The 13,211-nt window shown below is 30.8% G+C and overlaps 1 protein-coding gene across 1 annotated transcript; it reads left to right on the plus strand.

Moving 5' to 3' along the window:
- The first annotated feature begins 11,941 nt into the window (after window positions 1-11,941).
- LOC110686878 lies at window positions 11,942-12,855 on the plus strand. Its single transcript, XM_021863489.1, has 3 exons — window positions 11,942-12,052; window positions 12,098-12,485; window positions 12,638-12,855. Exons 1-3 carry the CDS (start codon window positions 11,942-11,944, stop codon window positions 12,853-12,855), a joined length of 717 nt encoding a protein of 238 aa, XP_021719181.1.
- Window positions 12,856-13,211: the final 356 nt, after the last annotated feature.

The raw sequence follows: 13,211 nt of genomic DNA on the forward strand, positions 1-13,211 counted from the left end.
TAACTTTTCGCCAATTGTCGTGCCATGTAAGATAGAGTTATATCGAATTCAATTTGTAGGATAAAAAAAGTTAGTTTAGAATTTTATTTTCAATCAAATTTTGATAGAATTTTAGGATAAAATCGTTAATATAGAGTTTTTATTTTTTATAAAGTACCAATATTTCATAGGTAGAAATTGAATTATAATTTTATTCAAAAAATAATTACATTATAACTCTCATAAATTATCATATAAATTTATTTTTTGTATTATACTTCCTTCGTTTTTTTAATATTGCACCACTTGCCTTTTAAGGAAGTTTCACAAATATTGTACCATATCCATTTTAGGAAAAGAATTATTTGTGTTCACACTATAAATACCTAATATACCCTTGCTTTTCAACACTTACATTTTATTTTGTGTATACTATCACATGGGCAACTTTGTATTTCTACCTTTCTATCTCATCCTTTTTTCCACTACTAAAAAATTTGTGCCAATCTCTTATGGTGCAATAATAAAAGAACGGAGGAAGTAATATTTTTCTAGAGTGAAGGAATTAGTTCAAAATGTACCCCCACATCCATTGTTTATAATATATTTTAATCAATTAAAATAATATACTTCACAATCTAATATAATTTTATTACTGTGTGTAGACCTGTAAATCAGGTCGGGTCACCAGTTATTTCAGTCAGGGTTATTATTTCAGGTAACGAGTCAAGAAATATTTTTCACCAATATTATTATTATTAGTCATTACATGTCTACAAGTTTAAATCGTCACAAAAACACATCAATTCCTAACTAATTTTGTATCAATGATATGTTTTAAAATTTGATATATAGATTAAAAATATATTTTAAAATTCAATAAACAACCCGGGCATCGCACGGGGCACAAAACTAGTTTATAATAATAAGACTTACAAAAAATAAAAGTGTTATGAAATATAGTGTGGATAACCATTTTACTCTCTATATCATTCTGGAATATTCTAGATTTAAGATTTATTCTTATCTAAACATATTTGTGGATGTCCATCTTGTATCATTCTAGAACTTTCTAGATTGGTTAGCATATATATATATATATATATATATATATATATACCTTCATCATATAAAATAAAAAAAATTTGTCAAAAAAATAAAAAAGAATATACGGATCAATTCCCTTTCAATTCTTATATTTTTCCTTATTTTACAACACGTTATAGCACCATTCCTAACCAATTGAGTGAACGAGGGATATTAGCAGTTGGAAAGCCCCCAAAAAAAAAAAAAAAAAAAAAAAAAATTATGAACTCTGCTTTGACGTTGCTTTTTCTTTGGTGAAAAAGGTTATTTCTATATTCCTTTTATCTTTGTTGAATTATGATATGATATTAAAGCTTTAATACATTGTTAATATGATTGCCCCAAATTATCGTTGAATTCGATCAGGTTATCTGTACACTCCGGCTCACTGTATAATATATATGATTGAATCTGCCTTATAACATTGGCCTACTTTATCTTTCTTTACTAGGTAGCCAATTATGAATATATAAGGTTAAGATTTAATATTTAATGAGAACAATAAATTAATTAGATCCTTCGTGAATTAATACCCAGAATTTAAGATTTATTTTGCTGGAAATTGTACTCGTAAAGTCGTAAGTAGCATACATGTAGTTTTACCGTTTTGATTAATAGTTTGCTATATCTTGATTGATATGAAATCTTTGAATTACTATCTACCATAGATTTATAGATAGTATTATTTTGATAATCTGATCTTTATATACTTTTTAATATTAATCATTTGTCTTTTACTAATACATTAAATCAATTAATTTATGTATTATGCTATTGTAATACTCTAATGGTTTGTTCTAATTAGTATAAATTTTAATAATTTTGTGACGGTTCGGTATATATAAAGTGCAAATTAGGACTGAAGATATACTTTACACTGAGCACCATATTGTGATAAATATGTATTTACTTGTCTTGCGGCATAAGACCTTACTTGTGAAAGAAAACTAGTATTTTTTTGGTGATAATTTTGAAGAGTAAAAGATGTATTTTAGTTTGATTTTCCTAGTTGTCCTTACTTGTCTTACGGCCCAATGTTTTACTTGATGATATTGTGTATATACTGCATCAAATGCAAAGAAACAATAATAGACTATAGAGAATTATCTCTTATTAATTTGCATCGAATACTAACATATACTTCATATTACTTTTGTGAATTATATATACATGTTGTATGAATATGAACTTAAATTATGCATGGTCACTAAAATAATACCACTATAAATTAGACACCCCACACATGCTTAAATGGTGATTTGTGAGTTCAACAGTTACATGTTTATATTATGCATGCTAACTTTAATATTGCATATGCATTACAGCTAAATATATATGATTCTGATTCCCTTTCACAAGCCTATGATTTTTGACTAGATGTCAACACTCTTTCTTTTTCTAGCTGACCTCAAATTATGTTATCACAATCTATCTTGTTTTTCTACCTGCAATGTTGAAATTCTTTTATTTTTTTAATTAGATGGGAAAGGATTTGATTGATGAACAATAGTTTGTGATGACAATAATGACTATTGCATTAGATGTATTAGATATTTACGAAATGATCGATCTAGACATATAACGTCTAGTAACTTGCAATCTAATACTATATAATTACATATCTTTTTCCATTTCTGGGACTTGAAGTTTCAAATATTGTTCTTTTAGTACTTTGAACTATCTCATGTACATGCATTATAATTGACATTAATTAATTTGGTATGTACCATATATGATAATATTGTCAGTAACCTTATGAGTGGAACCTATGATGAAACATATTGCCACTTTCAATGTTGAAATAATTATTGATGTGTGATTTGAATATGATTACATATATACTATTATATGCCTTCATGAAGTTGGATTATATAAAAATGATGAATAAGTTGATCATGAAATACTCATACATATGAACCTTAAGTTGCTTAAATCTATGAAGGTTTACAAACCCTCAAAAATAATATGAAGATACATATATGACTTAGAAATTTCTATTACTTTCACAATGCTAATGTGATTTTATAAACATAGTATCATGAGAAAGAATATACAAAAGTTTTGAATAGTATATAGAACTCAGGGTCAAAAAAATTGATGATTTATAAATTACTATATTTACTCACTTTCAGAAGTGAATGAGAATTTGTATGATTGGAAAGAAGCATGTTTGCATGATGTTTTTGTTATTAAATCATTGACAACAAGTTCTATTAGAATTACAAACATTATTATATATCAACTATTTGACCGATAAATAATTTTTATGAGTTTATGAAATACAACATGACATGAAATTGTGAGCAACTTTACTAGATCAGTAAAATTATTACATGATTTTTACAAGAGAAATTTAACTTTGATTGATACATGATATAGTTAACTTAAAAGGAGCGAGGGATTTAAAGATTGTTGGACTATTTTTATACCCCTATATGCAAGAATTAGGAGGAGATAGTGTTAATTCCATTGTTTTTATGTTATTCTTGTACATGAATAATTAAATATGTTGATGGTCAATTTAGTACATACACTAGCTTAAATATCAATGATTTATTTCATAATAGAAGTGACCACATGATAACCAAATATTTAGAATGATGACATTTTGAAGATAGATATGAATAAATGTCATTGCCCATACTAGCTATAAATGTATATATAAGTTGATGTCCTAGAAGGATAAGATCAGTTGCTATTGAAACTACACACCTGAAGTGTGGTAATCCAAAGAGTTACAACGATAAGAATCCTTAGAAGAGGAAAGGAGTAATAATTGACAATGACAAATTTGAGAAAATGACACGTTTTGATGGATCTCCTGAAGAGATCATTTCTAGTACATTAAATGTGTTATGATTATATAAAGTACGCCAGAAGAGTATAAAATGTCCAACAAGATTAGCATGTATCAAGATTATAGTCAAAGCACTCCAACAGAGTATGAGTTAATATTGGATCAAATAATATTAGTTGATTGTCTTGCCAGTTGTAAAAAGAAACACATGTTGGTGTTTTAATATCACATCATATTCATGGCCATTTATAAAGTAAGTTTAAAAAGTGATCACTAGTATTGAAATCTGACCAAAATTCAAATTTAGAGAGGTTATTGGATGTGATAATTAAATTAGGCCATCTGGGTTTAATAATTGCCCGTTATGGAAACCTGAAGTTTCATTTGATAATGTGCTGACGCTATCTCAATGTTAAATATATGAAATGAATTGAATGGCAAGACATAACATTAAGATTAAGCTATATTTGGATTGTGATTCATAATAATTTGTATTGATAAAAATTTCAAGAGTTATTAGGTTTTGATTTCTTATATAAAAATGGGTAACTAAGAGTTCACCAAAATAATTTATATATTATTGTCGACTATTAGGTGACCAGAAGCTCACCAAATACTCTATTTAAGTCTTTAAAAATCTAGAAGATCACTACTTAGTAGAATTATTACAAGTATGTTTATATTTGTATAACATATCTATTGATTGGGGCTATTGTATCGTATGTCAGCACATAAGAAATAGGAAAAGAAGGAGATTCAACTGCACAACATATGTCTCCCCATTAATGATTGAATTATTGATCTCCTGAAGAGAAAAAATTATGAAAGACTTAATAATAAATACATATGTGTTATGCAATGTATAGTTAATGAAGAAATGATTAAAAATTGCTCTCTAGATGAGATAAAACCTTGTTTAATATAATTCTTTTAAGAGACAAATTTTGTTGATTATGATCCTCCCATATGTAGACACCCAAATGTGTCTCCCCAAAACCAAACCCAGTGATGAATGCCTTTCACGTCATTTGATTATCGAATAAGGCGAAAGTGTGAAAAGTCTAGTGATGAGGATGTTTTTATTAAAATATCTCTTCTATCTGTTTTTGAAAATATTTCTCTTCTTACCCTATTTATGAAAAACGTGAATTCCAGTTTAATTTAGTCCATGATATGGGTCCAATAATAGTGTATTTGGATGGGACTTGAAAAGACCTTTCCAACGATATATTATAAGCCCAATTCCGATGAATAATGAGGAAGTTATGGCCAAAATACTAAACTTGGCCCGGTTTGGTTCTTACATACGACCCAATGATCTAGAGGAGGGCCTATAATTAATTATCATTCTTAAAGCTATTAGGATTGATTATAGTCTTCTATAATACTCTAGAAGGTTATCTTAAACCCTAATGGAGTTAGGATTGATAATTATGTTTCAAAGAGTTTGAAATTGAATAAAACTACTCCTTTTGAGAATCCTTGAATTGTTTTGTACGAGATGGAATATATTCAAATTTTATTTTTATTCCTCATAATATTTATCCAAATCTTATATGGTTGGATAGATCTTGAAATTATCTTTCCAATGATATATTATAATATTAATTCTGAGTTATAACGAAAAAGATATGAATGAGATACGAAATTCTATCCAAAACTGACACCCTTCCACTATTTCGGCCATATCTTTTTATCTACAAAGGATTTTAATCTGATTTTAATTGGGTTGGAAATTAGAATTCAAGAGATTTCCAACATATATTATATTCCTTATTTGGACTTCTGGATCAAAAGATATGATAAAAACAAAATCCGCAAAAACTGTCTTGCAGCGCCGGACGACAGGCCTGTCGCGCGGCGACATGGGCTGTTGCGGCGACAGAAGCGTATTTTATTCCTCTTCAAACTCTGATTCTTTTTTTATCAAATTCGGACCGTTCTCGATATAAATAGCGTCCTTAGACCTTCGTTTTTAATCATCAACTTTTAACCAGAATTCTCTAATTCTTTTCTCTCTCTCTAAGCTAAAGCATATTCTTCTCTCTCTCTTTCTAGCCTAGCCTTTTCCAAACAAAATTTCTCATACATTAGTATAGACACACCTAGCCAAGTTCGAAGTTGCCTTCGCCCTAGACGTGAAAGGTTTGATATTTTTGAGTGTTTGGTCCCAAATCTCTATTTTAATTATTTGATTTAATTGTTTGATTTTATATTTTCCTTGAAGTTACTAACGTGTGTATTTTGTTATCAAGAAGAGATACGAGGCATCCAAGTAAGTGCTTTAATATTTTAATTAATATTTTGATATAGAGATCATGTTTAGGTTGTTATTTTGATTCCTAGTATCATGTTAGGATGCTTTTCCTAGTATCATGTTTAGGGTAAAGAATAAGTTCCTTATATCAATTATGATTTCTATGATGCTTCCTATTTTCTTTCTTAATATCATGTTAGTATTAGTTAGGGTTAAAGCTTTAATTTTTAATGTTTAGTGATATGATAGGGTTTGTTATTAATCTTGTTAGTATCATGCCTAGAATCTTGCTATATTATTATGTTTTAACATGATTATTTTTATAATTGTTATGATTATGATTATTGCTGTGTCGAATTATATAATTTAACATAATTTGTTAATTAACGAATTGCTTTACATAATTTGTTAATTTGCGAATTATTTACGTAATTTGTTGATTTACGAATTATTTCATGTTATTTGTTAACTAATAGATAATTTACATATAATCTATGATGATTAGTATGTTGCTTGATGATTTTTATTGTTATTGCTTGATCACGCCTTTTATGCATGTTTTAAGAAAATTGGTACTTGCAATCACGCTTAATAAGATAATTAATAATCTTGTTTAGGGTTAATATGATTATAATTTAAGTGATCGCCAATAATAGATTTATTTGTGCATTAATATTCAACCAACATAGATTAAACAAGTTTAGGGTAAATCTAATGATTGCATGTTAGTCTGAAAGCACACATGAATACGAGTAGAATAAAGTAGAGGCCTATTATTAGGGCAGGTTCAGTATCTTTTAGATTGGATTTGTACCTTCATCCACGAACTTATAGTCTTAGTTCCAGACCTATTGGAGTTAACAATCTCTTGGATCGTTAACGGGTGTAACTTTCACCCTGTGAACGGTTTACAAGTTCCTAAAACTTGTTGGCGACTCTTTTGCTCTAGCTTCCTTCCCTTTGGACGCCACCATATTTAAGTGTATGGTGACAGTGGGGTTCAAGTTTGGGATAATGCTTGACATATTCCCTACACCATGAAATGAATATTATTGCAAATTTGTATACAAAGTTGGTGAAGAATTGTGATGCCCCTATATATGTTAGATATTTTACCAAATTAGGGGGAGAATTGGAGTAAGTTGGCAAAAATTAATGAAACTGACGATCCCTATATATATATATATATATAATGGTAATTTGAAATGTTTTCTAGCCAACTTTCATCCATATGTTATTAAGATCTGTTGCACATTGAGATAAAGCTTGTCAATTGTATATACTTGATTCACTAAACTTGAAGTGTAGATTGTATAATCGGTTCCAAAATAAAGATGTGATATATGGAAAGATAGTGTAGTTGACACTTTTAATAGTGTAATAGTATATTAATACCAAGAGTATGAAATATCCTAAAAGTGGTATAGATATCTAAATTATTATAATAAATGGCCTATGATGTAAGAAAAATTATGATGGTACCAATGAAAAAAAATGTATTCAGATATCATTGTCAAAATAGCATGCAAATTAAAATTGTACCTTGTTGAGGAATTATATGGTGATACCGGTATATGACGAAACCGATAAATAATGCATATGCGTGATATAATGGACTAGTGAGTAAGCTAAGGGATCTGAAATATATGTCCATTCTGATGTTGACATAATGATAATGATAATAAGTTTACCATGGACCAGAAGTTCAATGAAATATGGATTTTTAAAGCCACCCTGTACAGTGTCTTGCATCATTTTGAGTCTTATGTTCATGTGCATGTGAGTCATAGGTTAATGGTTTGCAAATGTAGGAAGTTGTTAGATGCATTACTCATTGTATATTTTGTTTAATATGTTATCATGTTTTCTATATCTCATATTGCATGCATTAGTTTCTTACAATAACTGTGGTGTATGTGAATGTTCATTCAAAGTATAGATAGACATATTTACAAGTTTGATGAAAAATTAGAATGAGATATTTATATTCCAATGGGCTTATAATTGTGATGAAATTATTGATGACACCGATTTAATGGCAAGTAATGAATCATGTAACAAGAGTTCCTGAAGAACTTATATACGACGTATTTAAATAACAAGCCCTACAAAGTTTATATCTTGAATATTGGAATTACTATCAAATTCTTGAAAAGTCTATGTAACTACATCATTGACATCTCAACCTGAAGTTTGAGCATATGAGAGTTAATGAGATTTACTATTTGTATGTGCAAGAGAGCTATCGTGTCAATTATGAAATGTCTAAAGAATATCCATGGAATACTTATGCATGAGAATGTTTTCTTATGGTCCAGAAGAACCATGATTAGCGTATATAATTATATGTGTTATATTATAATTCAAATGAGATTGAAGAATGACATTAATAATATCAAGCTTTGTCATCAATTATTATTAATGAAAATTTGATCAAATAATGATCATAAATATTATCATTTCCAGAAGAAGTCATAACCGCATAAGTTTAACCTTTAAATGAACTATTAAACAGAGATTTGAAATTATGATATTAGAGATAAACACATGTACGGTGAAATGAATACACTTCACATGTTCACGTGAAGACTCGAAGATGCGGTTTCAATTTAGGAGGATCGAAGATCAATAAAGTGATATTTTACTACATATGAGATGATATCCAACATATTAGATTCATTGCTGCGACACTAGAAGATCTCAAGTTATGTATTCACCAGGGGGAGAAAATACGCGCTGCACTCTTTTTCCTTTGACCATGGTTTAGTCCCACATTGGGTTTTCCTAGTAAGGTTTTTAATGAGGCAGCATCTCGAGCGTATTACGAACAATGTTGTCCTCTTTTTCCTTCATTAGGTTTTTATCCGACAGTGTTTTTCCTAATAAGGTTTTAACGAGGCACAATCTTCGATAATGGACATTCAAAGGGGAGTGTTATAAAATATTGTGTGGATGACCATTTTACTCTTTATATCATTCCAGAATATTCTAGATATATGATTTATTCTTATACAAATATATTTGTGGATGTCCATATTGTATCATTCTAGAACTTTCTAGATTTTAGGGTTTATATATATATATATGTTTACCTTTATCATATAAAAAAAAAAGTAGAATATACAGATTAATTCCCTCTGAATCTCTTATATTTCTCCTTATTTTACTACAAAAAGTCAATTAAAATGGAGTTAGTTTAAATGAAATGGCTTATATATAACATTTTTTTTGAATTTGAATTCATATCATGTCTATCCTTAAAATTCTCTTGTTAAATACATTATTTAAAATATTTTATAAATTATTGTTTAGGGAAAAATAAAAGAAATAAAAAAAAAGCGAAAAAATATTTGGGCGGGAAAAATTTTGTTGTAAATGTGACATGTGTACTTAAGGGATAACTTTGGAGATTACTTTAGTATATAGTATATAAGAGAAAACCCAAGTTACTCATTTTGAGTAATGACCAAAGTTACTCAAAGAGCATGCGGGTCATTTTGCTAAGTAAAACTGGGATAAAATTGTCAAGATAAGGTAAAAGTGAAGAAAACAGTGGGCTTAATTGGAGAAAAAATCAATAGATCTTCAAAGTCTTCAATGGAGAAACAAAGAGGCTTTAATGGAGAATTGAAATATGCAATTAGTTTCAATGGAGGAGGACAAAACTTATACCTTTGGGGTTGACCATGCCATTCTTTCCTCCATTTTTCTTTAGATTTTTTGTTAAATTTTGCCGCCGGAAGTGGTGTGTTGGGGTCGGAGTTTGTTAAGGTGTTAGTAGTGGTGGGGATGATCTATGTCGTTGTGTAGGGTGAATTCTACCATTGTTATACTCTTGCATACAAGTGAAGAAGGAAGAAAAAGAGAGAGATAACGAAGGAAGGACTGTCAGGCGCCAGCTATGCACGAATTTCTAGACCAACATTTACAAGAAGGGCTGAGTAAAACTATCTGAAAATACGAAAATCCGATCCGCATCTAATCCGAAAATTATAGATATTCGATCCGAAATCAATTTCGGATTGGATTTTTAGATCACATATCCGATCCGAAAAAATTGGATATCCGATTTCGGATCGGATATTCAAATTCTCGATTTCGAATATCAGAAAAAATTACCGCCTCTTTCTAATATCCATCGGTTGTTTAAGCTCCACAAAGGCCCAAGTATCAAACCCTAATAATCTAATTATACCTTACTGCCTCTTTATCTCTCCTCTCTCAATCAGCCGTTTCCTCCTTCCCTCCTCTCCTTCTCCTCTCTTTCTCTCTCCTCCTTACTGTACCAGAATTCAAATCTCTTCTCTCCTGTTCATGAGTTCATGGTACTCTTTTAGACAAGTGAAGAAGGAAGAAAAAGAGAGAGATGAAAAAGGAAGGACTTTCAGAGCTATGTACGAATTTTTAGACCAACATTTACAAGAAGGGCTAAGTAAAACTATCTGAAAATCCAAAAATCCAGTCCGCATCTGATCCAAAAATTATAGATATCCGATCCGAAATCAATTTCGGAATGGATTTTCAAATCACATATCTGATCCGAAAAAATTGGATATCCAATTTTCGGATCGGATATTCAAATTCTCAATTTTGAATATCCGAAAAAATTACCGCCTCTTTCTAATATCCATCAGTGGTTTAAACTCCACAAAGGCCCAAGTATCAAACCCTAATAATCTAATTATTCCTTACTGCCTCTTTATCTCTCCTCTCTCAATTAGCCGTTTTCTCCTTCCCTCCTCTCCCTCTCCTCTCTTTCTCTCTCCTCTTTACTCTCCCAAAATTTAGATCTCTTCCTTCCTCTTCATGAGCTCATGGTTGCTTCACTATACTAGTTCACTCTCTCCTTAACATTTCCTCAAAATCCCTCAACAACTCTGACCCCTCGCCTCTCTTTCTCTCAATTTCAACCTCTTAGATCTACAGACCTTCACATCTTTGTTGTCCTCACAAGTCACAACCAGAAGCTTGCCTTTCACAAGTCTCAACTCTCACCAATTTAGCCTCACTCAAGATCTACATTTTTGTAGTTTTGTTTTTTATGATTTGTTTTGTATAATGTATGTAACTCTTACAAGTGTTCTTTAATTTTTATTTCGTTTTAAAAATAATTAATCTTGGTTTTTTTATTTTTATTTTTATTTTTTTGGTATGTGTTTAATCTTTGATTTTAGATTTTGAAATTTGTAGGATTATTAGACTCAAATTATATGAATAATTATAGCTTGAAATTATGAGTTTGAGTTTACAGTCATGAATTGCCTTTAAAAAAAATAATTAATTTTGCCAATAAATTAGTATTTTAACATTATTATTCGTGTAAAAAAAATCATTCGGATATAGGATATCCGAACAATCCGATTTGAAATTTTTGGATATTCGGATTTCGGATGTTTGAAAAATTTCGAATCGAATAAGGATATCAAATATCTGCATTTTCAAATATGGATATCCGATCCAAAAGGGCTCCATCGTCATTAAAGCTTTTGTATTAAAAAAAATAATGAATACCCATAATAAATTGGTTTTAAAAAAAGATTCAGAAAATGAGTATAGGCTTCAGATGAGTACAGTAATGTTGGAAGTTAAAAATACAAAATGACTCCCTCGAAAGAAAGTGCTCTCTCTCGAAAAAAAAAATTCACTCTCTATCTGCGGATAGAACCCTACCGAATTTTGGTGGCTTCCTGTTTTTTCTCAGCAACTAGCCTGTCGCTATGGAGGATGAAAATGCTAACCTGTGTTCCTACCCTCGAATCAATGAAGAGGAAAACTCAACAGTTGATCTTGGTGACATAAACCCTAACTAGGAGGGGAAAAATATGTCATTGGTGCTCATTAGCAAATTATTGACTCGTAAGGCTTACAATGTTGATGCGTTTAAGAGAACTATGACGACTGTTTGGGCTCTTGCCAATGGTGTTGTGACTAGGGTTCTTGGCCCTAATTTATACGCCTTCTAATTTTTCCATTGGCAGGTTATGGAGAAGGTGTTAAACGGCAGACTGTGGTGTTTTGACAATATGCTCGTGATTTTGAAGGAGATCGATGGCAATGAACAACCGGAGGAAGTAGTCTTGACAAAATCACCCTTTTGGGTGAGAATAAAAAACCTACCTTTCAATTGTAGGTTTGATGCTCATGTTAGAAAGCTTATTGAAGGGATAGGTGAAGTTATGGAGATAGAAGAGGATGACTTGGGAATTGTTTGGTTTCGAAGAGTAAAAATCATGCTTAATACGACCCGCCCTCTACGACGATTTCAAAAAATCATAGATCGAAGATGGAAAGACCTGCAGGTAGACTTTGCTTATGAACGCTTGCCTTTTTTCTGTTTTGCGTGTGGTATGATGAGGCACTCTGAACGTGAGTGTCTTGTAGTAGCAGAGGAGGATAAACATGAAAGATTGGGCTGGAGCACGAATTTAAAAACTACTCCTAAGAAGGGAGTCTCAAAGGAAAAGGAAGATTAGAGAAATTAAAGTCTGCTAAGAGGTTGACCTTTACAAAACAACCAGAACTTGAACATACAGAGGCAGAGGAGGACTCGATTTTGAATGTTGCTGCTGGAATTTCTCACTTTACCCCACCTGATGCGCGGGAGATAGTGGCTACTTTACCTAGTACACTACCTAGTAATGCCCCTGGTGTTGTGAATTCAAATGCAAAAGATAAGTGTACTATGGACTTATTTAAGCAGATCTTTGCTCAGACCTTTGCTCAGCTTGTGTCCTAATTCAATTTGTTTGTTCAATGTAAGTCACTCTATGAGTGATGAGGGGTGTGGTGGGAGAAAAAAGGGACGCACACCCCCTGCAAATAAATTAATTGGGTTTTTCTAAGCTATACCCCTAAGGTATTCTTGTTTCTAAGGTGTACCCATGCCTTTTTAAGTTTCTAAGCTATGCCCTTCAACTCCTTATCAATAATAAAATTAGTTGTTTAAAAGTTATTTGAGAGTGTGATTTCGGGGCTTCAGTTTTCGTTATTAGGGTTGCGGTGGTTAAGATTTCTTTCTCCTACCATTTCCTTACTTTTTATCATCTTTCTATTAAATCTATAGTTAACTTTAGGTGACGTGGAAGTCCCAAA

The sequence above is a fragment of the Chenopodium quinoa genome, unplaced genomic scaffold (assembly GCF_001683475.1).
Source record: "Chenopodium quinoa cultivar QQ74 unplaced genomic scaffold, ASM168347v1, whole genome shotgun sequence".
In the NCBI taxonomy this organism is placed as follows: domain Eukaryota; kingdom Viridiplantae; phylum Streptophyta; class Magnoliopsida; order Caryophyllales; family Amaranthaceae; genus Chenopodium; species Chenopodium quinoa.